Consider the following 26,128-nt stretch of genomic DNA (forward strand, 5'->3'; position numbering starts at 1 on the left):
AAAAGCTCCCATATAAAGGAAGGGGGGGTGAGAGAGTGATTGCGCTGGAGGGGGTTTGGGGAACGGGTGGTGGGGGCCCCCCGCACCTCCCAGTCTCTCCCAGTCTGACTCCCGCCTTGATGTGCCTTCAGAGGAATTCTCATTTCTTGGCATCTCCTGGTCTTGCCATCCTGGGTACGTGATGGGGTGGAAAGGGGGGGGAGAGGGGCTGGGTCCTGGAGGGGCGCCAAGCTTCAGGGCGGGGAGGGTGAAAGAGGGAGGTGGAGGTGACAGAGATAGAGATGCAAATGAAGTCGTGGATATATAAAGGGTTCCCTCGGGAGGGCCTGAGCTTTCCCGGCTGAAGCCCAAGAGGGTAAGTGCATGCGGGCAGGGATGGGGCAGGATCCAGAGCCACTGCCTGCCACGGGGCACCTACCCGCAGGCTGGGTGGGTCGGCGGTTGCTGCTTCTCCAGAAACAGCTCCCACACGTCTTGGGGCATGACAAGGGATCTGGGGGGGGGGAGGCTGTCTGTGATGGGCTGGTGTTTCTTTCCCTCCCTCTCTCCGGCTCAAGACCTCTTGCTCCCTGCTCTGTACCCTTTTTGACAGGCACCCGTCTGCCCCCCCCCGGGCCGCAGGGTTTGCAGGCTCTTAAAGACAGGGAGCAACTCTGGAAAGAGGGTGGCGGACGGCTGAGCCCTGGTCCCTGGCTTATTTTACAGGGTTTGCAAAAAGGGACTCTAGATTTCTAGAGCCTTCTTGCATTTCCACCGAGCGGCCCTCGCAGCAAAATATTAAAAGCTCAAACACGATATTTGTCTAGTTTGATTGATTTGCTTTAAAATGCATTGCATTTAAAATATTTGCACCCCCCGCCTTTCTCCTTAAAAGGATCCAAGGCGGCTCAATGTCCACGCCTCTTTTTTAAAAAAGAAACTTTTCTATTGGAAGCGTGTCTAGTAGCTTCGTAATCTGCCTAATATTTCCTTTCTCTGCTTTTATTTCCCAGGTCTTTCCCCCACAGAACGGTCTGCAGGACTGGCCCAAAACGGCTACAGCCCCAGGCGGGATATCATCGTATACTGTAAGTTGGAATGAGACACTACAGTATAGATGATGTACTACCTTGAGCTCCGTCTTGCCTCTGAACACCTGGCAGCCCTCGATCCGAAGAAGGCCGGCAAGAAAACAGATGGGTTCTTAAAAAGATCCTTCCACCTGCAGAGGCTCTGGGTTGGCATCACCGGGGGGGGGGGGGAACAGCCTAGGCAGAAACAAAGGGGCCTTTTGGGTTAGTGCTGGCGCGCCGGTTGTGGTTTATGCCGTGGTGGTGGAGGCGAGAGAGAACACCGATATTCTTCTTTAGAGGGGACTTTGAGGGCTCAAGGGGGGTTTTCTCACCATCCAGGGCTCACAGAGGCTGGCAAAAAAACCCCAAAGATGGCAGTAGAAGCCGCTGGAAGACCTTTTTCACTTTAGCACCGAGGGGCTGTGCCCGAGGTAGGAGGTGAATTGCTATTTCTGGAGGCTCTTTGCGGAAAATAAAGGGGCCCCAGGGAAGGACAGGGAAGCCGCAAAAACCGGGAGCTCCATCCAGGTTGTCCCAGAGCGACACATGAAGCTGGGCTAGCTTTGCCTCTTCTGCCTGGTATTAACAGCTGTCCAAAGCCACAGGCTGAGAGAGAGAAGCGTCAGTCTGGATGCTCCGTGCAAATTATCTAGCGAATGTATATTTTGGTGCTCCAGTTTGTGCTGAGGAGAGGGCCAGGGGAGCGGGCAGGAAGCAGCCACCAGGGATTTCCCCCCCACCCACCCTCAAAAAAACCCACACCCTTCCACAGGATTCTGCAGCCAAGCCTGGAAGATAAACCCCACGGTGTGTCGGCTAAACCGTTACCATTACTGAGTTTAGTAATGGTAATGGTTCTTCTGCCACGCCGGCCAGCATCGAAGTTCGCCAAGGAAGGAAGAGCAAGCCCCGTCGTCCTCCGGCAAACCTCTGATCAGGCCACGGGCCTCCCTGTAAGAAATAAATGTCATTGCCCAGATATTTCGTTCTCTCTCTGCGTGTGTTTGTGGTTCCCTTTTTCATTTTTTTTTTTTGTGTGTTTTGAATTTACAGCAATGGGCAGAAACCCCAGCTTGTTCTGTTAGCAGCCGGTGGGGCGGGAAAGAAAGCAGCTGAGCATTCACACACACACACACACACCACACACACCTGGATACAAGAGGCCATTCACACAGGCATTCATTTTGACCCGGGCTCACCTCCACCCTTTCCTTCCATTCTTCTCACCTTAGGAATGAGTCACTCCAGAAGGGTCCTGTCCTTTATAGCTCTGGTCGGAAAGCCTTGCGAACTCCAGACTTGTGGTTTCCTTGAAGGAGTCTGTCCATCACACATTTGCTTTTCTTCCTTTCCTGCCGCTTCCCACTTTCCGCTGCATTATTGTCTATGATAGAATAATACTTCTAAAGACGGGTTTCTCTCGGAGGGCAGGAGAATGGGGGAGGGTCTGAAACAGCAGCAGCAACAGCAATTAGTTTATTCTTATGAAAATATAGCGGCAAATGTGCAGAACAACAACTGTTGTGAACGGGCCTGTTCTTCATCAGATTTCGAAAGGGAAGAATCCTCTACCCGAGAGGAGCCTCTGTCTTGCTGGCAGCTTTTGCTCCTTGCCTCTCTTTCTGACGCAGCAAGGCTGCTGTTTCTTCTCCCCCCCCCCCCAAAACTAAGCTGGGATGATGATGGTGGTGGTCGAGGGAGCCGTCCTTCCCCCCCGCCCGTGTTTTGATAGATTCCCCCCTTAAGACAGGGATTAGCAGCACGCTGCCTCCTTCAAGCTCCTCATAATTAATTATGCTACCCATAAAAGGCAGACACACTGTGTATGCTCAGAGGCACTGAAATCAACAAAGAAGCTATTTTTTTAAAAAAATCAGAAAACATATTTTACAGAGATGGAATTTAAAGGCTTTGTGAGGTTTGGGGGACCATTTTTAAAAAAAAAATCAAGAATCTGCTCAGAGAGGCAGTCTGCACATGGTCAGAGGCACCCGTTCTTTTACCTACAGGGAAAGCCATCTTTTTCTCCAGCTGGGCCTTGTATGTTCTGCAAAGCCCACAGACTCCGCGAGTTTATTAGACTCCGGCCCCCCCTCCGGGGGTTTGGGGGTCCATTATAAATCAAAAGCAGCTGGGTCCTGCCACTCAGAGGGGAGGACACTCTGCACATGCTCAAGGGCGCCGCGCCTTTAGGTCCCTAGGCTATAAGAGTGGAGGGCGCTATGACGCATTCTGACTACGCTTGAGAAAAGCGAGTATGGAAAAGGCACTCTGCACATGCTCAAGAGGCAGGCTTTACAAGGCAGCCTCCAAAACCCGCTTGGCCCCGCCCTCTTGTAATCCTCCGCGACCCACAATGCTCCGCGCGGCTCCTCGCCGCCGCTCTGGCCGCCGCCTCGCCTTCCATTCTACGGTTCCTCTCCTCCAGCCAATAAGGAGCAGGGCTTCCCTGGCTCCTCCTTCCCCCACAATGCTTTGCGCAGCCCGTCTCGGGACAAAATGGCGGCGCCCGCGAGGCGAGGCGCTGCTTGAGGGTCCCCGAGGGTTGCCATGGCAGCGGCGGCGGCTTGGGGCCTAGCCCGGCGTGTCTCCCGGGTCTGGGGCCTGGCGGAGCTTCGGGCCTGGAGAGCCAGAGGGAAAGCGCCGGGCGTCCGCTCAGGTGCCGTCCCCGGGGAGCAGAGGCGAAGCAGGGCAGGGCTTCGTCCTGGGAGACGGGCGCGGTGGAAGGGGGGGAGGGCAAATGAGGCGCTAATTAGCTGGTCGTGATGAATTCTTAATTGTAAGGACCTCCAGTTTTTCCGTAAGAAAGGCCAAGGTGGCTTTTTTTTTTTTGTCCTCACAACCACCACCCTGTGAGGTAGGACAGATCCAAGGTTTCCTCCATAAGGACTAGCGCCCTGAAGGCTAAAGCCTCCCTCCCCTCCCCCCCCCATCGCGACCTCTGGAGCCACGACGTCGCTTGGCTTGCCTTATTTCAATGAATCACCGAGGAAGCTAATTAATCTTTTAATTAGTAGTGTTTGGAGTTGTCACTGATTTATTTATTCCCTTGATTTATAGACCGCCCCAGGAGTGCGGGTGGTTTACAATAGTAAATAAAACCTATATCAATAAACTACAATAAGTAATAAAATTATAAAAATTATTGTTATTGTTAAGAGGAAGAGGAACTGTTGGTGGAACTGTTAAGGAAGTGGGGGCAAAATGCAACCCTTGGGCCCCAATCCACCTTCTCTGGTATTAAGCCTCTTATGTTTTATCACCTCTTGACTTTTTATATTACCCTTTTGTTGCAGGGTGTGTATATATATATGTGTGTGTGTGTGTGTGTGTATATATATGTATATATGTATGTGTGTGTGTATATATATCTCTCTATATATAGCTATATCTATCTATATATATAGATATAATGAGTTAGTTATAAAAAAAAATTTAATCCTATTCCAGTGCTCTGGCCAGGATGACGCCTGGCTATTAGCTATTCTTATGTACTGTTTTTCTCCCTGGTTTTAGGTCTTGGCGCCGGTTTCCTGAACAAGGCCTTGGAGCGGCCCGTCTTTCTCCCTGCCTGCTTGTACAAAAGTGACTCTGCCTTGGGTCACATCCTTGGGTTCCTGAAGGAGCAGGAGAAGCCCTGTGTGGGTCAGCACGCTCCGCCTGTCAGCGCCTTTCAAGGTGGGTCTCGGATTCTCCACCTCGCTTCATAAAGTGCTCGGCCGAAACCCCCAAGGAGAGCAGAAGAAGGTTTTCCAGTCTCTTTCGAAGCGTACCTGGGCGCTTGTTCAAGTAGTGAAAGTGAGGGTGACCCAGGAAGACTGAAATTCTGAACATGGTCACAGGGTTGTTCTCATGTATATAAAATTGCAACAGGGAGTGGTTTCTCTAGATGGCTTAGTGAGTTTGAGCACCTCGCTGGGCAGCCAGGGGTTTGAATTTCAATCTCCAGTGTGTTTTGTGGGAGAACAGCCAGCCTGTGTAGCCTCCGGTAAGCTGTACCATCCCAGAACACTCCCCCCAAAAAGGGAATAATGTGATCCACTTTTAAGTATCTTATACCCCTTGGCAAGGATTGCTATGAGTCAGAATGGGCATGCCTTATGAGTGGCCTCTTTCTAGAATAGAAAAAGCTCAAGGGGGTCCAGGAAGGATCTCTTTTGTTGTTTTTTTTGGAGGGGGGAGGGAGAGAGACCTTAATGCTCATTGGATTTCTCCACTCCAAAAGTTGGTTTTCCAAGCTTTGGGGGTGGGGGGCTGTGTTCCTTTTAGCATTATACAGGGAGTGAACCATCTCCTCTGCTCAAAGGAAAGGATGAGGTAGGATTTGGGCTAGAGATCTTTGGAGGAGTTAGTTTATCTCCACTTCTCTGTTAGATGCTTGTTCAAGTTGGATGCCCTCGCTGTTGGGATGAGCTGAGCTAGAGCGCTACAGGTCTCGTGATCTGCCGCCATCTTGTGCTTGAGCCGGGTCTGAGGTCAGTGGCACAATTTGTGCTTTTCTTACCTGGCAGAGGAGCACGAGGAAGTACTAGAGCAGCACCCGGATCAGCCGGACAACCCCAAGGTCTTGAAAATCGCCATTATCGGGGCTCCAAATGCCGGGAAGTCGACTTTGTCGAATCAGCTCCTGGGGCGGAAGGTGAGAAGGCTGCACAGTTCCGTTTCCCTCCTTGGTGGATGGATGGGGGTTGGGGGGGCAGGTTTGCAGTGTCCGCTTACTGTACGAAAACTGGCCGATTTCCTTGGCAGGTTTTCCCCGTCTCCCAGAAGGTGCATACGACAAGACAGAATGCCCTGGGGGTCATTACGAAGGAGGACACCCAGCTGGTGAGTACGAAGGAGCACCTTTTCTGCATCAGATTGTTGGTTGGTGGAAGAGAGGCTTACACACACACACACACCAGTCTGGCGGTTTGCCGGCATCCCCTGTCAGCTGGAGTGAAACTGCCTGAATGTGGAGACGCTGTGACTGACAGCTACAGAGAGGCCCACATATACGTCTTCTCAGGAGCAGGAAAGTGAAGAAACCACAGCCTACAATAACCATCAAAGACCTTGGGAGCCGCCCTTTAGGCAGCTAGATGAACAAGTAACAGAAGCAGGGCTTTTACAGTGGTGGGCTCTCCATTGTGGAACTCCCTCCTGGTTGGTTCCAAACCCATTAAATGTGCCAGTAAATGAATATTTTGCTCCACAGCCTTTCAGCAGGACCATGTGCTCCTTCTGTTTGGTCTGCAAACGGACAACGCGTTTCCTCAAGTGATTTCCAACACAACACACCCCAAGTCAGCCTTCTGACAGCCAGCCTTTACTCAGGCATGAACCTTGGGAGAAGCAGAGGAAGAGTTTTAAAATATTTGACTCTCTCTTTTTTACCCACCCCCTCCCACTAGATTATCTTGGACACCCCGGGTCTCACCACCCCATTCAAACGCAAAAGGTATGAAAACCACATCGGGTTTGGAAAGAGAAAGAGACACGCTTTGCTGGGTCGACTCCGGAATCGTGCCAGACTCACTGTGCGGTTGTTTGGCTTTTCTCTTCCAGGCACCATCTGGAGGACTCCCTGCTCTATGACCCTTTCAGGAGCTTGAAGGAGGCAGATTTAGGTGGGAGTGAATTTTCAGCCACGTAACTGCATTAATCTCTTTCAGCAGATGTAGCAAAATCCGAGCATAAACAGCATGTTAAAAACCAACTGATTCATGCCATTAGGCCCATTTAATGCATTACCGTCCACTTCCTCAGATTCTCAGACATCTTGTCATCCACAAAATCTCTACAGAACTTTAAGGTGTCACCCTGTCTTTGCTTTACCTTTGCCTGGATTATTCTTCCTGGCTTCCTGCCCTTTGCCAAGAATTCCTGATTCTTGGGAATTGAGAGGTTAGACCGGGTTGCCTGCTGTCCGTGGTGTATTCCATCTTTCTCTTAAGAGCCGTTTTAATATTGCTTTAAAATCTAGTTGTATTTGTGGTTTCTTGACCACAGCCGTGCTACTTGGGGAATGTTTAGATTCTGTCATCCACAAACATAAAACTTCCCACTTCAGATGAAAATGGGTCAATACCCTTTGGAAAGCAGAAGCAGGGGAAGTCTTCCCTGACCAAACTGGTGTTATGGGATATTTCCTGAATTTTATTTATTTAATTTTATTTCTCTGTAGTGGTGGTTGTGGTGGACGTGTCGGATACCTTCACGCAGAACCGCCTCCACCCACAGGTGCTCAAAGCCCTCCATTCGGTTCCAGAGATCCCGAGCATTCTGGTTTTGAACAAGGTAGGCTTCCTTCCTTCCAGCTCCTCCCCCCCCCAGGCATCTCTTGGGGGGGAACCTCTAAGATGTGTGACCCTCCCCTTATTCACAAGTTGCAAAAGGCACCTTCCAGCGAAGTCCTAGACCTTTTGCCAGGCTGACTCACAAAGGGTGGAAGTCCAGGCTGTCAGAGGGTGGGTCCAGGGATCCACCACCCAAGCCCCAAGTTATCTCTTGACGTTTTTACTTCTGCTTCCCTCCATTTCAGCACCATGTCCTCTTTTCGGGGTGGCGCAGTGACTGGGCCTCGGAACTTGCCCAGGACTAAATGTGGGGTAGTTTTTCTTGTGAGGTGTGTGCAGGATGTAGTAAGGAGAAAACAGTTAGCAAATACAAGAGGGGGAAAATCTTTTTGTTTTGTTTCTTTTCCCCACTTTCCTCTGGTAATAAATCCAGTAGAAAGAGGCTTTGGGTTTGTTTGGGGGTTTCCCAGACCTTGGAACAGCTCAGAAATTCTGGCGAGGAGGTCCAGGTTTCCCTGAAAAGCCCAGCAGGGGAAATAGAAGACAGAAGGGTGCTCTAAAGCAGTCTCCAGGCCAGGCTGGGGATGAGCTATCAAGGGTCTTGAGTTACCATGTTTTGCATTGTTTATGTTCACCACAACCTGGAGGACTTGCTGCTTTTGGCTCACCTTGGAAGACTCCCCCACCTCTCCTACTCCTGGTGTTCCCATTACAGGTGGATTTGCTGAAGAAGCGCCAGCATCTTCTGCACTTGGTCACAAAACTCACCGAAGGAATGGTCCATGGCAAGGCCGTGCCCATCACATCAAGGCTGAAGGCCAGGTCCTCTCCTCCCGCTGATGATGAGACACCCAAAGATTCCCAGGCGTTGGAAACCTACACGAATGGGATGGAAAAGCCTAGAGATGCCGAGGCGTCTCACAAACCCCAGACAGACTCTATTTCAGACCCACAGGCTGCCAGCGTTGTTGAAGAGGGGGACACGGCCAAGGCAAAGGGCCCCCCAAAAGGGCAGAAGAAAAAGGCCCAGATAGGCTGGCCACACTTCAAAGAGGTCTTCATGCTGGCTGCCGTGTACGGAGAGGAGGTGGAGACGCTGAAAGTAAGCAGCCTGTAGTGCATCTCTACACTGGAACAATTAAAAAGGGGGCGCAGGTTTGAGATGACATGACCGTTGATCTCAGGAAGGAGGTATGGAGTGAAGTTCTTTTGGCTGGAAAGCTGCTGCCAGCTGGAGCAGATCATGCGGCCTCAATGGCGCAGGAGTTATACTAATAATAAGTCCCAGATCCGCAGAGCTGGGAGGGGCCGTATGGGCTCTGGCGTTGCAGCCGGAGAGGTACCCTGCAGTCCCACTTTGGTACAAGGTAGTGCTTGGTGGGGGTGGGAGGGGTGTCAGAACCCTGGGGAGGGGTGGGCCTCACCTGCTTATTTGCCAGCTCCTCACCCCTTCACCCACCCTGGCGTGTGTGGGCCGCCCTCTCCCGCCCTGACGCGCGCTCCCTCTGCCTAACAGAGGTACCTCCTCCAGCAAGCCAGGCTGGGGCCCTGGAGGTTCCACAGCGAGGTCCTGACCGACCAGTCTCCCCAAGAAGTCTGCAACAACGTCATCCGGGAGAAGCTGCTGGAGTATCTGCCGAAGGAGGTGCCCTACTCGGTGGTGCAGGTGAGCCCTTTGGGGGTGGGAGGGGCTGGTTCCCCCCCCCCACCTCTCTATCCCTGCTGTCACTTGTTGCAGATGCCCAACACACACACATACACGACTGCATTTTCCTTTGCAGGAGCAGGAAGTGTGGAGTGAGGGGCCCAGTGGAGAACTGGTCATCGTGCAGAATTTGGTGGTCCAGAAGAAAAGTCACCTGGTACGCCTGTCCTGGGGGAGGGCGCTGTGACGCGAAGCACACTTTGCACTCTTGACCAACTGCACCGCCTTCTCCCTAAGAAGAGCAGGTGGCTGCGTGGCCCCTCCCTCTAGGCTTTGGTGGGTTCCCCCCACCTCTCGGGGCCTCTTGGTGTGTCCCTCTAAAGAAGCAGACGGTCACCCCACAGAAAGCCTCTTCGGAATAAAAACAGGGTAGTCTTCGAGGGGCCACCAAGCTCTTGGTTGGAACTGGTGTAGCTACCCTGCCAGAAGTGAACACATCTCTTTGAAAGACTGAAAAGATTCCTCCGAGGAACAGCCTTTTGTGGGGTGAGGGAGTGGACTGTTGGTCTCCAGAGTTTGGGGATGTTGTTTATTGAACTAGAAATCAGTGCTGGTGGTTTTAGTAACCCCAAAAAAGTAACTCCTGCAAACTCTGGTCTCGTCCTCCCTCACCCCTTTGGGGCAGGGATGCTGGGTTTGGGTGTTCCGGTATTTACATCGATCTATTTCAGAAGAAGCCCTGCTGAGTTCAATGGGATTTCCTTCCAGGGAAGCAAGACCAGGAGGGGAGCTTAGCTGGAGATGGGTGCAGAGGGACTGGGCTGATCTTGGACTGCTGCTTCCATCATCCCCCACTTCCAGCTCGGTTGTCTGGGGTAGATAGGAGTTTCAGCCCGATACGTTCAGCCCGATACGGCTCGTTCCCTGCCTGGCTCCTCCATCCTGTAGCCTTGGAAGTAGACAAGTGTAAATCCTGGACTCAAAGCTTGGGGGTGTGGGATCCTAGATATGGCTTGTCTGCTATTGCAAAATCATGCTTTTGTCATCTCTTCCCCCCCCCCCCCAAAATCTGGCAGAAAATGTTGCTCGGCCACGAGGGCGAACTCCTCAACAGAGTGGTCCGGGAGGCAGGCCACGACTTGATGAACACCTTTCTGTGTGACGTGCATCTGAAGCTGAGCGTGAAGCTGCAGAAGTGAGACCGGCAGAACTCCCTCCAGGAGGACAGGGACGTCCGCAAAGGGATCTCCTCCTGCAAGCTGTATCACCCCCACCACTGGCCAGGACTTGTTCTCATGGAGCCTTCCTCGAGATTCGGGTGGGCCACGGGATTCTTCGCACCCAAAAGACGGGGGCTGAAGATTGGCTTTCACTCCCCAGTCCCTTCTCTTTGAGGAGATGTAGGAGACCTCTCCGCTTCCGGACAGACTTTGAGCAGAACTGTGGACTGAGGTCTGGACAGGGAGGGCAGCGTGCCCACCCTGATTGGTCATGGCGCAACGTTGCCCTTCCCTTTTAAAATGCAAGGAAGTGCTTCTGGCCGCGTCTGTATTCTTTGCCGGATTCCTCCTCCATGGCTGGCCTCGCACAGGCCCTGTGCGTTAGTTGTTCCACCCGCTCCGGAATACTCTGGCGTCCGCCTCGAAAGCTTGTGTTGATTAGGCACCCTGCGCTTATCGGAGGAGAAGACGCAAGGAGGTTTCAGAAGGAACAGTGGGGATCTCTGCAGAGGTACCAGCTAAGTGCGAGAGAGGTCCCCAGCCCCCAAACCTCTAGGTAGAGAATGTACTTCGCATTCTCATGTGACTGTAATGTTTGGGGGAAAGAGTAGGTTGGAAGGTTTGCAATAAAACAAGTCTGCTTTTTGGGCAGTCGGGTTGTGTTTCATTTTTTCCTCCCATTGGTTCTACCTTATCAGCAGTTTCTTGCAAAGACTGTTAAAAACTATTCCAACTTTTAAAATGGCATTTATGGACTGCGTGGCCAGGAAGGGGCCTGTTAGGGGTGGAGGCAGAAATCCCTTTCCTGGGAATCCCCCAGGACTCCAATTAATATATTTATTTGGGGATTTTCTGGCTTTTTGGGGTTGGGGAGAGAAGGCAACCCCGCCTCCCCTTTCCCCGCAATCTGTTCTGAAAGTTAGCCTTGGTGCGGCTGCCAAACAGAACACGGAAGTGCGGGGCGCGTGCTAAAGAGAGCCGCCTCTAGACCCCGTTTAAGGCTATTGGCTGTGGCTTGGGTGGGAGGCGGGGAAAGAAGAAAAAAGGCAGCGCGGAGTCTGCGCCTGCTCAAGGGAGAACGTCAGGAGGCGGAGCCTAACGCCCCGAATGCTCGGTCAGGTCGGCGGAAGGCCATGGGGATAAGTCAAGGTGGCGCGTGACACAAGGTTCCGGTTCCCATTCGGCCCACCATCCTTGGAGAGGGGGTCAGGTTCCGGGGGGCCTAAAAAGCCCTGAAGATGCGGGCCTTGAACTCGCATCGCGGTTCATATTTTGTAACGAGCAACTTTTCCACCTCCACCCCGGTAGATGTGCAGGAAAAAAAACGCACCCTCACCCTCAGGGGAACCGGACGTGTAGGCGAGCCCCTCTCTTTCTCTTTGCGCACCCACCTGACTCCTGCCCTTCCTTCCTCCCTCTCGGGGAAGGGGGCGGGGCCGAGCCGGGAGTCGCGGCGCCTGCGCAGAAGGGGGGGAGCGGCCGAGCCGGCTCGGAAGGGGGCAAAGAGGAGGCGGCGGCGGCGGCGCCATGAGGGCCGGGCGGGGGCTCCCACGGTGAGCGCGGCGGGGGGGTGGGGGGTGGCGAGGTGGGGGGGTTGAGGTGGAGTGGGGGGAGAGTCTCTCTCTGTGGGAGGGGCCACGGAGGCCCCCCCCGCGTCGTGAGGGGCCCAGCGCCCCTCCCCCACCCGGGGCCCGTTTTTTGGGGGGAGGGGCGACGGGCCTACCTGAGGGGGGGGAAGGGGGAGCACCACCAAAGGATTCCCCCCCCACACACACTCCTCTCTTTGGGGGGGCCATTGGGAGGAGGGGGAGAATGGGGGGTTTCTTGGGGGGAGGGGAAGGAAAGAGAGAGAGACCCCCCACACACACACACACACGCACCTGAACTAGGTGACCTATAAGCACGGGGGGGGGGGTTGTTGTCTCCTTCCCTCCCCCAATGCCAGCTTGGGGAAAGGGGGGGCTTCTCTTGCTTCCCCCTTTCCCCTCCCCCCACTTCCTCCTCCTCCTGCTCGCCCCACAGTCTCCATTGGGGGCCTTTAAGGGAGGGCAGGCCACCCCCTCCCCCCCCCAAAAAAAGGGCCCCCCTCCTTCCAGACCAGGGCTCCCTCCCTTCCCCCTTCCACCCCACCCCCCACTTCCTTCCTTCCTGGTCCTTCTTCCGCCCCCTCCCACCACCCAGACCTGCCCCCCCCATCTCTCTCCTTCTCTCTGTGTGTGTGTGCGTGTGTGTGTGTCTCCGTCTCTCTCCCCCCCCGCTTTTGCCCCCTCTCCCCCCCCTTCACCTGCTGCTCTTTCCATTTCCTGGGAGGGTTTTTTTTTGCCCCAGATCTCTGGGTTGCTCTCCCCTCCCCCCATCATCCCCATTTTTATCATCCCCCCCTCTGCACCCTGACCCTAAAGGCCCCACACCCCCCCCCCAAGCAAGGCAGCCTTGGCTCCGCTGGGGCGGGGGGGGTCTCTCCCGGTGCCCCCAAACCCAGCCCCACTCGGTGGCCGCTTTGCATCGGCCCACCTGCTTTCCCCTATTGCCCGTGTCCCCCTCTTTCCTGACCCTCCCTGGGGGTCCCTCTCTTTCCAGCAGGAGCTTCCCACCCCCACCCCACCCCACCCCGGATTTTGTATCCTCTCAGCCCCCCCTCCCCCGTGGGTGGGAGAGGGTGTAACAGGGCCAGGCCCCTGGACCCCTTTCCCTTCCCGAGAGGGAAAACCAGGGCGGGCGGTTGGGGGCGGCTTCTTGTGGGTGGGGGGCCCTTTCCAGCCTTGCTTGAATCTCTATCCCAATCTGTGGGACCAAGTTGGGGGATTGGGCCCTCTTGCCAAGCCAGCCTGGCTCCGAAATCCAGCCCACCTCTTTATATTCTCTCCATTCCTTAGCTGGATCTGGGCTAACCGTTCCTGAGAAGAGAGGGGAAGGTCTCCTTAGAGCCTCAGGGGGGGCCGGGGAGTCCTTCAAGCCAGCCCCCCCCCATCAAACCCCACACTGGCTAAGAAGGTCATGGAGAGGGACCCGCGCTCTCGGTCACCCTTTCCTCTTCCGGGTTCCCAATTTTGCAAGGCTGCCTCGTCAGGAGGGGGGGCGGGGGGGGGACGACGACAGGACTCACGGGGCCTTTCTCTCTTTTTCCGGCCAAGGGCACCCCATTGTGGGGGGGGGGAGGAGGACATTTCCATAGGGGTGGCCCCATAATGCCCTCTCTTGCACACCCATCCTGGCTCAGTCCTTCCAGCTAAAGGGTCCCCTGGATCTGGGGTTGGAGAAGAATCTTTGGGGGGGGGGAAGAGAGAGATTTTTGACCTCTGGGTCTTTGTCAGAGAGAGGGAGGGAGGGAGGGAGGGGAGAGAAAGAAAGGGGCAGCTGGGCCCTGTTCTTTATGGCAACGCAAACCTTGTTTGTGGGTTTTGTTTTCTGCCTGGGTGGGTGCAGGAATTGGCTCATGGCCCTAAATGCAACAAGGAGGGGGGGGGGAATGGATTCTGTCTTCCTCCCACTACCCCTCTAAAAAGCAGCCTTTGCTACCGTATTCCCCCCCCCCCCGTGCCTGCCCATCCCTCTGTTTGTTCGCCTGGGGCTTGATCCTGTCACAGAGGAGAGCTGAGGTTGCTTTTTTTTTTATCCGACTGCAGCTTCCATTTTCGGCTTTGCTCGGAGGCCTGGCTCGTGTCTGGCTTGAAAAGCCAGTTCTGGCTCTCTGATTTCCTCTCTGGGCCGTAGACGAAACCTCTTCCTTCCTCCAGCGACAGACCAGGCTGCCAGAGGCGGGGCAGACAAGGAAAAAGAGGAATAATCCTGGTGCTGGGCCCGTTGAGGTTATCCTCTGTAAAGGATTCCAGGTGGGACTCTGTTGATGAGTCTACCCTAAGATGGTCTGCCTCAGATTGGTAGCTTCTCCAGCTATTGGGCTGCATGCCCCATCATCCCTTGGCATGCAGTCAAATAGGTTGATGGGCCTTGTAGTTTGTCAGGATCTGGAGACCACGGCTCTCCCTCTCCTGGGCTCCCTCCCCTTCTATCCAGAGATGTCCCCAACCGAATCCAAGACTTCCGAAATCCTGATCATTAATGCAAATTACTTATTATCAATTGCGTGTGCGTCCTACTTTTAACCTCGCCAGTTCAACGCCGTGTCCATCCTCATTGCTGCTGTATTCTTACAACCGTCTTGTAAGGTAGGACAGGCTGAAACGCCCAGAGAGCGCGTGTAGGTTCCAGAGCACAGGAAGGAGCGCTGATAAAATCCCTTATCTTTGGTCAGAGACACTACATGGGGTGCGCGCTTCCCCACCACCACCACCATGGGGCAGCTTCTGATGCCATCACTCTTAACTTTAGCGCACCGAGGATTGATAGTGCTTGATGGTCCTCGGAGTGCCTTCACGTCTTGGGTAGAATCTGGGGATAATCCTGTAAAGGCAGCTGCTTTAGCTGTGTCCTTCGCAGACCCCAGATATGCAGCTGCGTGCTGTAATCGTTCGCTGGATGGTCTTCCAGCTCACGAACCTTCGTCCCACCGACTTTCTGCTTCTTTGCGTGTTTATTCACTGAAGCATCGTTCCTTGCGTCTGGGTGCCGTGCGATTAGATTTTAATCCCCGAACCCTGTTCAAGAAGTCACTTTCTGACTATGAAAGGAGTGCTGGCTACTCAGATCCCGCTGGAAAACCTCGGTGTTTTCATTTTCTTGGGTCTGATCATATCGTCGTCGTCTTCCTGGGGAGAGTTCCTCGGCCTCCCTCGAGTTGTTATGTCCATCCTTATAGGAAATGCTTTAGTGTAGGAGGTTGGCCGTGCGCTGTAGGGAAGGTTTCGGTTCAGGGCTGGTCTAAAATCAGCCGTTCACTGTGCAAACACAACCCGGCCGGGGGGGGGGAGGATCGAGTGACTCGGATGAGGGCCCTCCAGCCTCAAGGAGGTGAGTCCGAGGCAGTTGTCTTGGAAAAGCAAGGTTGTTGGGTTTGGTTTGGTTTTTAATTTTCATATAGATACCCACCACCCTTCTGGTAAATATTTTGTGATGACCTTTGATTTTTGAGCACGTAATGAAGCCAGAAACGGCTCTGATAAATGTCACTGGAGAAAATATGAGATGCGAGTGAAATGATCTTTCGTTTTTTAACTCCTCCTCTGAATCTTTTTCTCCTCCTCTCTGGAGTCAAGCAATCTACTTGAAGCCCAGGAAGATTTTGCCCCAGATTTCATTTTTTTCACGTGCGTGAACCAGTAACGTCTCGGATTAAGATAATTTACGCTTTCCCCCCTCTCCCTTAATCACCTCGTTGGCCACATGTTTTCTCAGAGGTAAGCACCGGTTTTGCTTGATGGTATTTGATTCTCTGGAACGACGCAGTGCCGTTCAGCATGGCCAGCTGTCCACAACTAACCGAGGGCCACCGTTTATGAAACCGTCATGAGACTGTACGTTTTTCAAAATCACCTCTTTATTCCCTTTGGGAGAGTTTTGTCTGAAACCATTGGAAGGATTTCCCTCACCCTAATCCAGAAGCCAGGAGAACATGGCACTCCAGATCTTTTCTGGACTACAGCTCCCATGAGGATGCATTCTGCTGGCGAAGGCTGATGGGTGTTGTGGTCCAGCAAGCTTTTGGAGAGCCATCGCTGCTGTCTGTCCGGGCTACCGAAAAATGAGACCCTCCTTTTGCAAAACGTTGGTTCTTATTTAAATCATAGGGAAAGGACGGCTGGGTTATTAGACTGTGTGCTTCACAAGGGATGTTTTTAATCAATGCTGGTGATGAAACACAGTTCAAAAAAAGTTTTTTTGAAAAAGTTACAGGAGCGAACAACATGCTCTCCTCCACGTTTACTCAGAGTTCAACATGGCTTCCTTTGAAGGGAACACAGATGGGGTGACAGCCTGAGGGAGTAAACTTGATTGAACTCAAGGGTGAAATTTGCTTCTGAGTAAACATGATAAGGATCAGGTTTGTCAGAGAGGCCCGGATTGGTTAAATAAGTTTGAAATCGAGAGATAAAGCCAGCGGTCTTGTGAAACCCACAGCTGGGAAGTCAAACTTGATTGTTCCGGGGGATTAATTGAGCAAGCCGGAGTTACGAAAGCCTGGAGTATATCTAAATGGCATGTATTTATTTTTTTTGCATGAGAGAAGTAGGCATTTGGTTTTCTTGGAGAGGGGGTCACCTCGCAAGTGTCTGTGGCTTCAAGAATACAGAGACAGCTGGTCTCAACTGCACAAAAACTATGCTTTTATCAGGGAAAGGGTTGGCTTGTGGAAGAAAATAGGTTCTGTAGTTCTGTATACCCCAGAGAGTTTGTCTTATTTTAAACTTTCCATAAAAGGGTAGTGCTCCAAATGAAGATAGCTGGCAACTCCCCATCAGCCTTCGCTGGCAGAGCCATGGCTAAGGATTCTGGCAGTTGTAGTCCAAACACATCTAGAAGGCGGCAGTTTTGTCTATCCCAGCTTTTGAAGTTTAGATCCTCCGCCTCTCGCTTTCTGGAAACCAAATCAGAGAGAAGGGTCAAAGTGGCTCGGAAATGGCCAGGGGAATTGAGCAAGAGAGAAACTGGCCTCCCGTTTCCCAAAGCTAAACCTTCTAAAGCAGCTTTCTGGATTTTTAAATATGGAACGGATAGCGTGAAAAAGAAGAAGGGTATCTTCAAAGCCGTAGAAGCCCAGATCTTTGACGCAATGCCCACCGAACAGTCTTTACCTAGCAGTAAAAGGGTAACAGATAGGGGCAGGGTAACTGACTCCCAGTGGCCTCACTGTTGAAGATTCTGGGAGTTGTAGTCCAAAAAAGGCCTCTGTTGAGATTATCCACATACCAGGAGGGACAAGAGGCCGTGAAATGATTTGTGGATGGTGATAATTTAGCATCTGTTCGGAAAACCGAAAGTGTGGTGTATAAATTCAGCCTCTGGCTGTGGAACATGGGGCGTAAACCAGGGCCCTCCAGGTGTTTTTGGACTGCAGTTCCCGTCATCCCCAAAGATGAGGGATGGAAGCAGTTGCAAGGAGGTCACGTGATCCAAAGGGTCACGCTTGGCTCAGTTGTGCAACGGAAGTTCAGATTGCGAGCCAGGATGTGTGTTTTTCACTTTTTGGATGTTGAACCAGGGGCGCTTTTAGCAAATCGGACTAAGAGGGGAGCTTGGGGACAGAAGAAGGAGAAATAACCTCTTCTGTGTTTCCCCCGAAAATAAGACAGGGTCTTACATTACTTTTTGCTCAAAAAAACGCATTAGGGTTTATTTTCAGGAGTTTTTTATTTTACATTCCTGTCCTCTTCTTCTGGTCGCTGCACAGGGGTGGAGGGCAGAGGTTTCACTTAACTGGGGCTTATTTTGGGGGTAGGGCTTATATTATGAGCATCCTGAAAAATCCTACTAGGGCTTATTTCCTGGTTAGGTCTTATTTCTGGGGAAACAGGGTAAATATCCTTCTCCTGCCTCTCTTGAGGGTGCAAGAGGGGCACAGTGTTGTGAATCCAGGAAAATAAAAGAAAGTGGTGCATGGAGACCATTGCCTCCAAACCTCCTTAACCGGAATGATTTAATCTCCGACGATTTCGGTCTGCAGATCTGAAGGGGGAGGATCATGCAGCTCAGATGCCAGTCATTGCGAAGCTACGGAAAGGCAAGGCCGAAAGGAAAGAAACCGCGGCATGGATGCCCTTTGGGGAGATTCGCCCTGGTTTGTAGAGAAGGGCAGGATGCGTGCTTGAAAATATATATAAATATATGTCTAAAAAGACAAATTATTTAGAACCGTCATCTTTAAACCTGATGAATGACAAAGCCCATGGTCCCAATTTTTTCCCTGTGTAGGCCACTACAGACCTCTAAACGTGGCTGTTCTGCATTTTTCAGCGCTACCCCCTCGTCTTGGTCTCCTGGGCTGGGATTCCACTTGCCACAGGCGATCAGGCAGATCAAGAATCATGATGTAATCTTGCTGGAGGTGAAACTGTCTGCTGTGGAGGCAGAAAGTAGGAGGAAGTAATTCTTTATGTCCCCACCTAGTGTCGGAGAGGAGAGAAATCAGTGGCTCTTCTTCCCATGACGGACTTTGGAGGCCTGCGTTCTGCTCAAACCTGGCAGAAAGTTTACACCTTCCCTTGCTTTTAAATCTCGGGGTTTTGTGGTGTTTGTTGACCTAAAAAAAACAAAAGAGAGAGAGCTCGTTCCGGCCACGGGTTCTTCCTGTGTTGGCTTTAATCTTCTTTTTTAATGGACATTCTGTGCCTGCCCGGCATCTGTGATCCTTGATTTATGAAGAACTTGTAGTCATGCAAGAAGTCAATGAGAGCCTCAGTCGCCTTTGTGAAAGAGGTGATCAAACTCTCGCTTTATTTATTCCGTGGCTTCTCTGGAGGCAAAGAGGGGCACAGAAGCGGGTTCAGTGCAAAACAGGGAATGCTTTAAGGGTCTTCCGATAACTCCATTCCTCGTCTCCCATGAAAGGTTGTTTTGCTGTTTCTAACTCTTCTGAGCTTGGGAAAATTAGCTTTTTTTTTTGCTCTTTCTTCTTCATTTTTTAAAAGAGTTTCTCCAGGGTGCAAATACAGGCAGAGTGGAAATCACAGGTGCCAGGAGGGAGAACGGGCGGGTTTTCCAGTAATCAGGAGGTTCGGCTAATCTGTTCATGTTATCTAGATCCTGTCCTTGGCATTCTCTGTCCTCGTCTCCGTGCCAAAAAGAATGAGGCCTCGAGAACAGCCGCAAGGTTCTGCTCCAGGCAAGGTGGCGGCCGGGGCGCATCTCGGAAAAAGGGGCAGCGATTCTTTCCCCAAATTTAGGTTTGCTAGGCGTGGGATGGTGTTTTTGTGTGCCTGTTTTAATGCTGGCCTGTCTTGCAGAGGATGTCCAATAGCAAGGAAGAGCCACCGTAGGCTTCTAAACACAGGGCAGTAACGAATGCTGCTTCGTCATTTTTTTAATCCTGGAGATGGTCGTTTGCAGGCTTGCTTCCTGGGGAGAAGGCCAGGGTTGGCTTGGGGGCTTCCGGACATTCACGGTGGTGAAGGTTTGAGGATTTTATTTTTTTTTTTTACTCTCCAAGCCACTGAAGTTAGCATGTGGCTGGAGGAGCGCACACCATATTGAGAGCCTGTGGTACTCATCTCTCTCTCTCTCTTTTTTTTTTCTTCTGCTTTTCCATACTTCATCACTGCAGCGATTAAGAAATAAATCAATACCTTCTCGCTCGCTAGGCTGAGCGTGTCCGTCCAGTCACGGAGTTTTTCTGCATGGGGGGAATGACCGACACACAAACGCAACTCCGAGAGCCGGAGCACAAACCTCTTCGCTTCTCTTTAGAACAGCGATTATTCCCAGTTCCTTACAAAATGTGGCACAGTCAAGGACAAATATAAATAACAAACATCTCTTGAACAATGAATTATGGTACCCTTGAAGTAACTGGAGAGCCTTGTTTGTATATGGAAAGAGAGAGAAAGGAGGGTTTGTTTTAATGTTTCTTTCCCAGAGTAAGCAAAGAATATCAAGTTTAATATAAACAAATAAATAAATGAATGAATCCTGGCCTTCTGTCAGGCATGGAGCTGTCTCTGGGGGCCGCCTCCCTCTTCGCTCTCCTTCCTCTTCTGGTGAAAGCAATGTTGTTGTTGTTGTTGTTTTTTAAAAAAAAGCCCCACAGGGTGACTCTCAAGCGTACATGGAAGAGCGGAGATCTATGGCTCTTGGTGAACGGTGGGGAGGAGCTGCGGCCGCTTTTTAAAAGCCTTTTAAAACAAAAACAAAAATCAATCCCTGTGTTATAAATGGCAACCATCCAAGCCACAAAGACCGACAGGTCCTTAGAAAGCAGGTATCATGGGGTCAGTTTTGCTATTCAGAAGGGGAGGGAGGGAGAGAGAACCAAAGGGTTTTTTTCCCCTCTACAGAAAACACAGGTGGAAACGCCATTCCGTTTCCCCTTCTAAATAGGCCGCCTGGCATCCCGGACGGGGTGCTCTGCCAAGGGGGCTTGATTTTGGAGGCAGACGGATCGGGGGCCCCCCGAGAGAAGGTGGTGGTGGGGGTTTCAGGTCTCTCGGAAGGCGTCGTCCGGCTTAGCCTCAAGGGCCCCGGTTCTCCAGAAGCATCCCGTCAAGGGTGGTGGTGAGATTCTCCTGCGGGCCTTGGCTTTCTTCGCCCCTTGCTTGGAATGTCAAGAACGCCGGTTTGTTTTCCCAAGTCTCAAGAGCAGCCTCTCCCTCCTGCCCGGGTGGACGGTTCTCCGGCCGGTCCTTCTGGTCCACTTTGGGTGGTTGGGAACGGCTTCCTCCCTCCCCTCCGGATGTCCCGGGAAATGCAGGCTATTTTCTTTTTCTGCATGTGCCGCAAGCAACGGAGGAGTTGTTCAGGGGAGTTGTTTGCAGAGAAGGCCGAAGCTCCTTGGCAGTTCTGGTGGTGCTCGGCTTTATAACCCCCATGGGATAGGGAATTGATTTGGACATAATTTACAACAGGCCTTCGGTAAACGTCTCATTTCCCCAGAAGCCTTTCCCTTCTCTTCTCCAGCCTGGTTTTATCCATGTAGCCAAGGCTGGTCAACAGGGACCTGTCCTCAAATAGGCTTCAGCTTGACCTGGGCCTAAGACTTGCTTTCACATGAGCATTCCTGCTTTGGAGATGTTTTCTTCCGAAAAGAGAGAGAGAGAGAGAGAGAGAGAGAGAGAGGCATTTGTAAGCTCTTTACTTCATTGCTGGCAATGCTGTTCTGTTTCCTAGAGCCCTGAAATGATTATATATTTATTTTTTAAAAAAAATACAAGAGGAAGTTGAGGTGGCTGTGAAGCTCTGAAAGGTCCCGGGTTGGGTTTTGTGTGTGTGTGTGTGTTGAGATTTGTGTAAATGTGCCTCCTTGAAGGGACCGTGAATAACCAGTTGGAAGGGAGGTGGAGGGAACCCATCAAGCATGACTCCTTTCAATCTGTGGTGGTGTCTCTTGTTGCCCACGGCTGGGGTGGGTGTGTGGGTGGACCTTCCGGATGATCTCGTGGGGGGTCTCACTGGGCATTTGGTGTGTCTCCTTTCAGCGCGCAGAGGACGGAGGGCTCCGGCAGCACCGCCACCTGCTAGCCATTGCCCGTCATGCTGGCCTGCCTGCCGGGACCCGGCGAACTCTCCTTCCCGCTGCTCTCTTACCCGCAGATGAACACTGGACTTCAGAAATGTAAGTCGCCCTGTGAACGGCGTCGGCGGCAGGCCCGCTCGTGCCCGGAGGAGGGGAATTGGGGCCCTTAATCCGGCCTCTCTTTTTTGCATTCTGGGGGGGGGGGCAGTGGTGGTGGCGGCACAGGAATGTAGGTGCCTTTGGCGGAGGAGCAACAGCGCCCGCCTGGGCCGATGGCCGTAGGCGCAGCAAAAGCTGCCTTATGCAGGATCAGAGCAGGATTGCTCACCTACTTCAGTATCGCCTGCACGGACCAGCAGCTGCTCTCCAATGAGGTTTCTTTTTTGGGGGGGCGGAGGGGGTGGCAGAGATTTTCCCGAATTCTGAGCGTTCCAGAGGGCCTGAGAAATAGGATGAGTTGGCAGGGTCTTCTACGAACCCCCCCCACGCACGCACACACACGCACATCAGGAGGGAGGTGGCTGCGCCCCTATATGCCTGCTCTGTTCTTGCTTCACCCCCTTTTCCAAACCATTCCGTACGGGATGGGCCACTTTGCTCTGCTGCTTAGGTGGGACTTGACCTTGGGGGGGGGAGTGTTCTGGTCAGCAACCTCTCCTGGAAACCAGCTGGTCTGCCCTGAAGGGAGGCTCCCCGTGGCCCTCGGTGTGAGTCCTTGTCCTGCTCTGTCAAGCGAGGAGCTGAGCTTTTGAAACTGTTTCCTTTCAACCCCTCACTCTTTGCTGGATGGGAAGAGTAGCTGATGGACTGGATAGTTAAAGGGCCGCTCTGCTGTAGCATTTCCAGGAAGAGAGACTTCCTAGAGTCCCCTTTGGCCACGTAGCGTTTGGCTTCGGCTACTACGCGGGTTAATGAGTTTGAGGGCCAGATCGTCTCTCAGAGAGAGAACCGGTCCCTCTTTCTCTCTGATCGGCCCAGGACAGGGAGAAAGGAAATACGCGTAACCATCTCGTAGAATTTGCTGGTGCTGAGATGATAGAGCTCTTTCAGGGCTTCAAAGCCGGGGGGAAGGCATTGGACCCCTTTGGGATGGCCGGACGCCCCACGGCCACGCTGTGGGTCACGGTTTCCCTTGCTGGCGAAGGATCTCGTGGGCCGTTAAGGCTGGCGATCTCTCAGGAGCAGCCTCCGAGCCTCCACGGATTTTCAGTTAGCGAGTAGACATAAAACACGGCAGTGCAACCGCTCAGATCCGTTGGACTGCAGTTCCCATCACTAGCCAGGGAGGGCACGATGGGAATGAGAGTCCGATACACCTGGAAGGCAACCGGGCAGGAGGCTGAACTGGGTCAAGAGGCCATCTGTTTTTGGGGAAACGAAGGCGGAAAGGTTGCTGCTGATCATGCCCTGCTTGCAAATTTTCCGGGAGCGTCAAGCTTCCAGGTCGGACTGAAATCCAGACGATTCCTATGTTCTTACAAGACAGCACTGGCTGTTGGTTGAGTCAGTGTTGATGGCTTCTCTCTCTCTCTCTCTCTCTCTCTCTTTCATATTCTTTCTCTCTCTGAATCTCTCTTCCTGTACCTCCGACTTTCTCTCCTCCCTCCTCCTCCTCCTTCTAATCCTCCCTCCTCCCTCCCTCCTTCCTCCCCCAACCAGGGGACACTACACAGAAAATGAGAAGCGCACAGCACCCTACTCCCGCCGAGTTGGACGCGTACGCTAAGAAGGTGGCCAACCATCCTCTGACTATCAAAATTTTCCCCAACAGCGTCAAGGTCCCCCAGCGGAAACACATTCGCCGCACGGTGAACGGGCTGGATACGTCCGGGCAGCGGTACAGCCCTTACCCCTCCTCCTCCTCTTCCTCCTCCTCCTCCTCCTCCTCCCAGGCCACCCTGAAAGCCGGCCTCCTGGCTATTGTCCGGCCCCCGGCGAAAGGGATTGTCAAGGAGTTTGACGGGACGCGGACGCGCCTGCGGCCGGAAGCCATGATGAACCCTCCGTCCGCCCCATACCCGGCGGCACCCAGCACTTTAAGCCACTCGCAGGCGTTGGCCCGCCAGCAGGCCCTCCAGCACGCCCAGGGCGTGGGCCCGCCCCCTCCTCCTCCTCCTCCTCCGGGCCTCGGCCACCCGGGCCTGCCACCCCCGGGCAACCACGTGCTGCAGCCGCTAGCCCAGCCCCAGCTGCCCCCGGGGGCCGGCGTGCACGGGGGGCGGAAGATGGCGGACGCCGACGCCCCGCCCAACGTGACTGTCTCTACCTCAACCATCCCCCTCTCCATGGCCGCCACCCTCCAGCAGCACCCACCCCCGGACCTGAGCACCATCGTCCACCAGATCAACCAGTTCTGCCAGGCCCGGGCGGGCGTCAGCGCTACCTCAGTCTGCGAGGGACAGATCGCCAACCCCAGCCCCATCAGCCGCAACCTCCTGATCAGCGCGAGCAGCCGGGTCTCGGCCCACCACGCCCCAGGACCCCTCCTGCCCTCCTGCCTGCAGGCCAACCCGGGTGAACACGGCGGGCCGCCGGCGGGACCTGCGCTGGGCGTCCACCTGGGCAACGCGGCCGGCCGGGGCCCCTCCGCCTACCAAAGCGACATGAAGCAGGTGGCCGCCGCCTGGAGCCAGCACCAGCTCGCCCACCTCCAGCGGATGTGCGGCGAGGCCGTCGGACCCTCGGGGATGATGGCCAAGCCGGCCGCCGGCCGAGACCTCCCCGGGCAGGCCTTCCCCGGCGGCAAAGGCTACGGCCTGGAACTCTGCCCGGGCCAGCCCTTCAGCGTCAAGCCCCCGCTGGAGAAGCCCACCCCGTCGCCCCCCGTCAACGGCCTCCCGGGCCCGCTCCCTTACACCAACGGGTCCTACTTCCAGCCGTTGTGGAACAACATCCTCCCCACGCCGAACAGCGACAGTTCCGGCTCCCAGGACCTGGCGATGCCCTTCCACACGGCCGCAGCGGGACAGCCCCCGCCGCCCATGGGGGGCCCGGCCTTGGAGTGCGCAGGCGGCCCTCCTCCCTACCGGGGCGGGGCAGGTGGGGGGCCCCCGGGCCAAGGCGGCCTGATGCCCCCCATGGAGTATCTGAGCGGGGACCTCCAGGCCTCCTGCCTCCGAGAGCAGGGCGGGGGGGTGCTGGGCAAAGCCCCCCGCCCCTCCATGAACCGAGCGCCGGAGCCCGTCCTGGATAGCCGAAGCCTTCATATTCAGCACCCGGGGTATAGATAAGGCTGCTTGTCACTTTCGCTGAGTTGAAAGGAGAAGAATTTTTAAAAGAAAAAAGAAAAAAAAGAAGTGATTTAGCATTAGTCTTAATTTGAATTGATCAACAAGGTAAGCGGCTGCGGGTTCTCAAAGATTTCCTTTTTTTTTCAATTCACAAACTTCTGTCTGTGATCATTACTGTAAGTGGCTAAAGAAAGCAAAGACGCAAGCCGTCTCCCTCCGTGTAAGAAACTTAGAAGAGCGATTTGCAGGCAGAAGTATTTAAAAAAACCATTCTTAATAAGTGGATATCTGTTTGGGGGGGGGGATTAGCATATATATATATATATATATATATATATATATATATATATATATATATATATATATATATATATATATATATATATATATATATATATATATATATATATATATATATATATATATATATATATATATATAAAATCGTGGCTAAAATCCTGTTAAGAAATGCCACGTGTGGCAGGGCAGTTACACAGCGGGGTTTTTTTTTGCTGTCCGTCCTAGGGCAGAGGTGGGGGGCCCTGGCAAATCAGGTCATTGGGGTGGGGGGCTTCCTGGCACAGTTGCCGACAAGATGCCATCCAAGGGGGTGCCTGGGGGAGTGTGTTTCCCCCCACACACACACCCTTGACTGACCCACAACCCCATTGCCTAAGCCTGGTGGGAGCCGTAGTCTTGAAACCGTGGTGGGCCTGACAGCCAGGAACCTAAGCGATGGAGCCGAGAGGGTGGAGAACATTTTCCCTCTTCCTCTAACGGGTATTTAAGACTTCTGGCTTATTTTTGGCAAACAAGTTTCGAGCGGCAGAGGCCGGTGGGGGCCACCCTCTCCGTTCCCGGGCCGGCTTCAGCCAGGTAGGAATGCCAGTTTCTTTGCCCATAAGCTTGGCTGACACCCCCCCCCCCCCAAAATACCTTCCATACCCGAATGCATAATGATCACAGAGAAGTTTGGGTTTTAAAAAAAAGGAAATGAAAAAGCAGGACAGCTGCCTTAAAAGAAAAAAAAATTCTTTCTCTCTACACTGGCTAAAGCGAGTGCTGTACACTGTAGATGCGAAGGTGTAATATTTCTGTGTGAATGTGAGCTGATAGCACGGGGGGGCTGAGTAGCACTGTTTCTGGGGCGGGGGGGCAGAGTGAACCCCCTTGCCTTTTCTCCCTCTTCCTGGCCCTCTCCTCCCCTTTCCCCACAACCTTGTGGGGGGGACATAATGACTAATAAAGCCTTAACACGTTGCCCTCCACCTTTTCCTTCCCCAGCCGGGGTGGACCCTTCGAAAGCTATCAGGCAGAAAAAGAAAAAAAAAAAAAAAACAGAAACACATTAAAATAATAGGAATAACATTTTTTAAAGGAAACAGAAAATCCACAAAGGTTAAAAAGGACGTCTTAGGTCAATGGAAGAGCTTTTAGGAAAGACGGGAATCAGTTCTTTTTTTATTTTATTTTGGCGTGTAGCTTTTTTCGGGGGGGGGGGAGCTATAGGAATCCTGACTCCCATCCCTGGGCGCGTTGCTCCCTTCGCCTACTCTCCAACAGGATGCTTAGCACCCTCTCGGTTATTTTAAATTCTTCCGAGAGTGTTAGAACAGCCACCTTTTTTTAAAAAAAGAGAGA

General features: G+C 53.0%; 2 protein-coding genes and 1 long non-coding RNA gene across 6 annotated transcripts; all 3 read left to right on the top strand.

Annotated features, from left to right (window-relative positions):
* Nucleotides 1–302: 302 nt before the first annotated feature.
* Nucleotides 303–2,033, top strand: LOC110084297 (uncharacterized). Its single transcript, XR_012080749.2, has 2 exons — nt 303–355; nt 993–2,033. It is a non-coding gene; the product is annotated as an uncharacterized LOC110084297 (long non-coding RNA).
* A 1,486-nt stretch (nt 2,034–3,519) lies between these two features.
* On the top strand, nt 3,520–10,846 carry ERAL1 (Era like 12S mitochondrial rRNA chaperone 1). Its single transcript, XM_020803497.3, has 11 exons — nt 3,520–3,711; nt 4,569–4,730; nt 5,564–5,691; nt 5,802–5,879; nt 6,446–6,492; nt 6,600–6,661; nt 7,219–7,331; nt 8,046–8,432; nt 8,847–8,996; nt 9,112–9,192; nt 10,052–10,846. Exons 1-11 carry the CDS (start codon nt 3,603–3,605, stop codon nt 10,172–10,174), a joined length of 1,440 nt encoding a protein of 479 aa, XP_020659156.3. The 5' UTR covers nt 3,520–3,602; the 3' UTR covers nt 10,175–10,846.
* Nucleotides 10,847–10,981: 135 nt separating this feature from the next.
* FAM222B (family with sequence similarity 222 member B) lies at nt 10,982–24,553 on the top strand. Of its 4 annotated transcripts, none has more exons than XM_072978691.2 (3): nt 10,982–11,344; nt 21,220–21,356; nt 22,917–24,553. In XM_072978691.2, the coding sequence occupies exons 2-3, from the start codon at nt 21,275–21,277 to the stop codon at nt 24,485–24,487; spliced, it is 1,653 nt and encodes a 550-aa protein (XP_072834792.1). In that variant the 5' UTR covers nt 10,982–11,344; nt 21,220–21,274; the 3' UTR covers nt 24,488–24,553. The 4 variants fall into 4 exon arrangements, with proteins under 4 accessions (XP_072834792.1, XP_072834793.1, XP_072834790.1 ...); XM_072978692.2 differs by lacking the exon at nt 10,982–11,344 and adding an exon at nt 11,636–11,748 and having other exon boundaries at nt 23,029–24,553; XM_072978689.2 differs by lacking the exon at nt 10,982–11,344 and adding an exon at nt 11,655–11,748.
* Nucleotides 24,554–26,128: the final 1,575 nt, after the last annotated feature.

Source organism: Pogona vitticeps, chromosome 7, assembly GCF_051106095.1.
Source record: "Pogona vitticeps strain Pit_001003342236 chromosome 7, PviZW2.1, whole genome shotgun sequence".
Lineage (NCBI taxonomy): Eukaryota > Metazoa > Chordata > Lepidosauria > Squamata > Agamidae > Pogona > Pogona vitticeps.